The 4,033-nt window shown below is 41.9% G+C and overlaps 1 protein-coding gene across 1 annotated transcript; it reads left to right on the forward strand.

Moving 5' to 3' along the window:
• The first annotated feature begins 2,566 nt into the window (after positions 1–2,566).
• LOC109243114 lies at positions 2,567–3,049 on the forward strand. Its single transcript, XM_019410010.1, has one exon. It carries the CDS (start codon positions 2,567–2,569, stop codon positions 3,047–3,049), a length of 483 nt encoding a protein of 160 aa, XP_019265555.1.
• Positions 3,050–4,033: the final 984 nt, after the last annotated feature.

Raw genomic sequence — 4,033 nt, forward strand, 5'->3', positions numbered from 1 at the left:
TAGAACATGCAGTTCTATTCATCGAAGGATTAGATTGGGTTGCTTTTCATGTGGTCAGGATCATGTAGACCACGGAGATAGAAAAGACTGAGCAAAACCTGGGTATCCAGTCACCATACAGATCAAAGATAGCTATGAGAGAAATGATGAAGTGCAAGTATCGACCAGGGACCGGGCTGAGAGCCCGATCAGATGGGATAATGGAGCCTATTGAGACAAAAGGGTAGAAAGGTAGAGTCGGCATATTGTATCAGCCTCCCATTGGAAAGACATACTTTAGTGGCTTCAGAAAGAATGCTTTTGTGCTAGAGTATTTTTCGGGTCTGGGTCAGAGCTCAACACTAGAGGACGACATCGTTTATAGAATGGGAAGGTTGTTCATGATCATGATCAAAGATTGCTGCAACAATGTTGATATCAAGACACCGACCATTCAGAAAGCCGAACAATGAGAGGACTTGTAGAATTTGAACGCCAGCCTATCTTTGGTTTGCCTGGAGTCTTGGTAGTGTGGAATTGTAAAACATTTTGCAAAAAGGCACGGTCAATTAAGGCTTGAACCGTGCATGTACTCTTTTGTGAATTGCCTCCTTGAACGCTTAGACGTTCCTCCTTTGATGAAATAAAAAGAATTGTTTTTGTAAAAATTATTGCAAATTTATTTATCGCTTCATCTATACTTAGTTTTTCTTTTAGTAATCAAAATGATAAAAACCCACGTTCTGCGATTATTACATGTAACGAAGCCCTCGAGCAGAGCGATCTAGATTATGAGGAATACGACGAAAGCATGATGACATATAATATACCACAAGAGATCGAACAGGTGGAAAGCCAGAAAAAGTCTAACCTTGAGGTAAAAATAGTAGTCAACCTATGAAGCGAAGAAGAGATGAAAGAAACTCGAATCAGCATCCATTTAGATGTAGAGCAGAGAGAGGAAGTAGTCGAGCTCCTCCGACAGTACATCGAAGTATTCACATGGTCGTACAATGACATGCCCGGATTAGGCACCAACATGGTTTCACATAGATTGCCTACCGATCCTGCTGGACCGCCGGTCAAACAAAAACCCAGAAAGCTAAAGCCGGACTTGAGTTTAAGGATAAAAGAAGAAGTAACCAAGCAGATAGAGGCAAACATGGTGGGAGTCACCAATTATCACACATGTTTGGCAAATATCATACCGGCACCAAAGAAGGATAGGAAGATCGGGATATGTGTGGATTATCGAGATCTTAACAGGGCCAGTCGGAAAGACGATTCCCTTTACCAAACATTCATATCCTCTTCGATAATTACGCGAAGCATGGGCTGGAGTCATTCGTGGATTATCTCCTTGGGTAACATCAAATCCTAATGCATGAAGAAGATGCAGAGAAGACAGTGTTCACTATGCCTTTGGGAGTTTATCACTACAGAGTCATGCCATTCAGCCTCAAGAACGCTAGTGCTATTTACATGAGGGCCACGACGACCCTCTTTCAAGACACGATCCACAAAGAGATCAAGGTATATGTGGATGACATCGTTATCAAATCACGAAAGAGTGCAAAATATTTGGATGACCTGAAGATGTTGTTCGAATGCTTGCAGAAATATAGTTTGAAGTTGAAACTTGCAAAATGTGTATTCGAAGTCCCTGCTAGAAAACTTTTAGGCTTCATCGTAAGTAGGAAAGGGATATAATTGGATCCTTCGAAGATCAAAGCCAATTAAGACTTACCACCGCCTAAAAGCAAGAAGGACGTGATGAGTTTCCTTGGTAGGCTAAACTATATATGTAGATTCATAGCCTAGTCTACGGTAATTTGCGAGTCTATCTTCAAGCTGCTGAAAAAGGATGGCGCTAAAAAATGGACAGAAGAGTGTCAGAAAGCCATCAACAAGATCAAGGAGTACTTGTCAAATCCACCAGTATTTGTTCCTCCCGAGCCGGGGAAGCCATTGTTGTTATACCTATCGGTTCTAGATTATGCATTTGGATGCGTGTTGGGACAACAGGATGAAATCGGGAGAAAGTAGCAATCTATCTACTACTTAGGCAAGGAGTTTACACCATGCGAAGCCAAATACACTCTGATAGAGCCACTTGCTGTGCCTTCACTTGGATCACCAAGAATTTGAGCATCACATGTCAGCATACACAACATATCTAATATCCCGGCTTAACCCACTCAAGTATATTTTTCAGAAACCGATGCCTACAGGAAAACTAGCCAAATGGAAGATTCTTCTTAACGAATTTGACATCATGTACGTAACATAGTAGGCCATCAAATGACAAGTCTTAGCTGACCAACTTGTAAAGAATCTAGTGGACAAGGATTATGAGCCACTCACTACATACTTTCCGAACGAAGAAGTGTTGTTCGCCGGAGAAGACATTGCAGAGTCACACACAGGATGGAGAATTTTCTTTGACGGAGCAACTAATTTCAAAGGAGTAGGAATTGGGGTAGTCTTAATTTCACAATCAGGACAGCATTATCTTGCACCCATAAAGATAAGGTTCCCCTACACCAATAATATGGTAGAGTACGAAGCATGCATCCCAGGGATTAGAATGGCAGTCGACATGAACATCAAGGAGTTTCCGGTCATAGGAGATTTTGATATGTTAGTACATCAAGTTCAAGGAGAATGGACTACCAAGAACGTCAAGATCCTTCCTTACATGCATTGTGTAAAGGATTTGCGCAAGATGTTTGCAAAGCTCGAGTTCAGGCACATTCACAGGATCCAGAACGAGTTTGATGATGTTGTCGCAGCCTTGTTATCCATGATCCAGCATCCAGAAAAGGATTACATCGACCTTATTGAGATAGAGATCAGGGATCAACATGCATACTATTTCCATATAGATGAAGACCCAGACTGTAAGCCGCGGTACCACGACATCAATATGTTCCTCGAAACAAGAGAGTACCTAGAGAATGCCACCAATGTTCAGAAGCGATCGCTCAGAAGGCTAGCAAAATCACTTTTTTTGCAACCCTGTATAGAAGAACCCCAGACTTGGTCTGTTAAAATGTGTAGACGCTACTGAATGAGTGGATTGACAGAAGAAATACATGCAGGGACGTGAGGACCCACATGAATGGCTTCACCTTAGCCAAGAAGATTTGAAGAGTCGGATATTTTTTGATGACCATGGGAAGCGATAGTATCTGATATGTGCTAAAGTGTCACTAGTGCAATATCCATAGGTATTTTATCCGGGTTCCACCTAATGAGTTGAATGTAATGGGTTCACCTTGGCCATTTCCCACTTGGGGCGTGGATGTAATCAGACCTACAGAGCCCGCTGCACTATATGGACATCGTTCATCCTGGTAGACATTGATTACTTCGACAAATGAGTCAAAGCTTCTACATACAAAGCCGTCATGAAGAAAGTAGTGATAGACTTCGTACGTAACAACATAGTTTGTCGGTTTGGGATACTGAGTAGATCATCCTTGACAATGCAACCAATCTCAATAGTGAGCTCATGATGGAAATTTGTTTAGAATCGTCCACCATAACTCTACAGCCTATAGACCACAAATGAATGGAGAACTTGAAGAAGACAACAAAAACATTAAAACGATTCTACAAAAGATAGTGGACAATCATAGGCAATGGCACGAGAAATTATCCTTTGCCTTACTGGGTTATCGAACCACCATGAGAACATTCACTGGGCAACTCCATACACATTGGTATATGAAGGTATGATACCCGCAGAGGTCGACATACCATCTTTAAGGGTCATTCAAGAAGCCAAGTTTGTCTACGCATAATGGATACGGGTCAGGCATGAGAAACTCATGCTCATAGATGAGAAGAGAATGGACATAGTGTGCAATGGTAAGCGGTATCAAAATAGGATGGCCAGTACATTCAACAGAAGGGTATACCGGGTTGTTGGTTTTGAAGAAAATATTTCGTCATCAAGAAAAAGCCAAAGGAATGTTTGCGCCAAATTGGCAGGGGCCTTACATGGTCCATCGAGTTTTGTCGGGAGGATCTCTTATCTTGGTAGAGATGG

The sequence above is a fragment of the Nicotiana attenuata genome, unplaced genomic scaffold, assembly GCF_001879085.1.
Source record: "Nicotiana attenuata strain UT unplaced genomic scaffold, NIATTr2, whole genome shotgun sequence".
Taxonomy (NCBI): Eukaryota; Viridiplantae; Streptophyta; class Magnoliopsida; order Solanales; family Solanaceae; genus Nicotiana; species Nicotiana attenuata.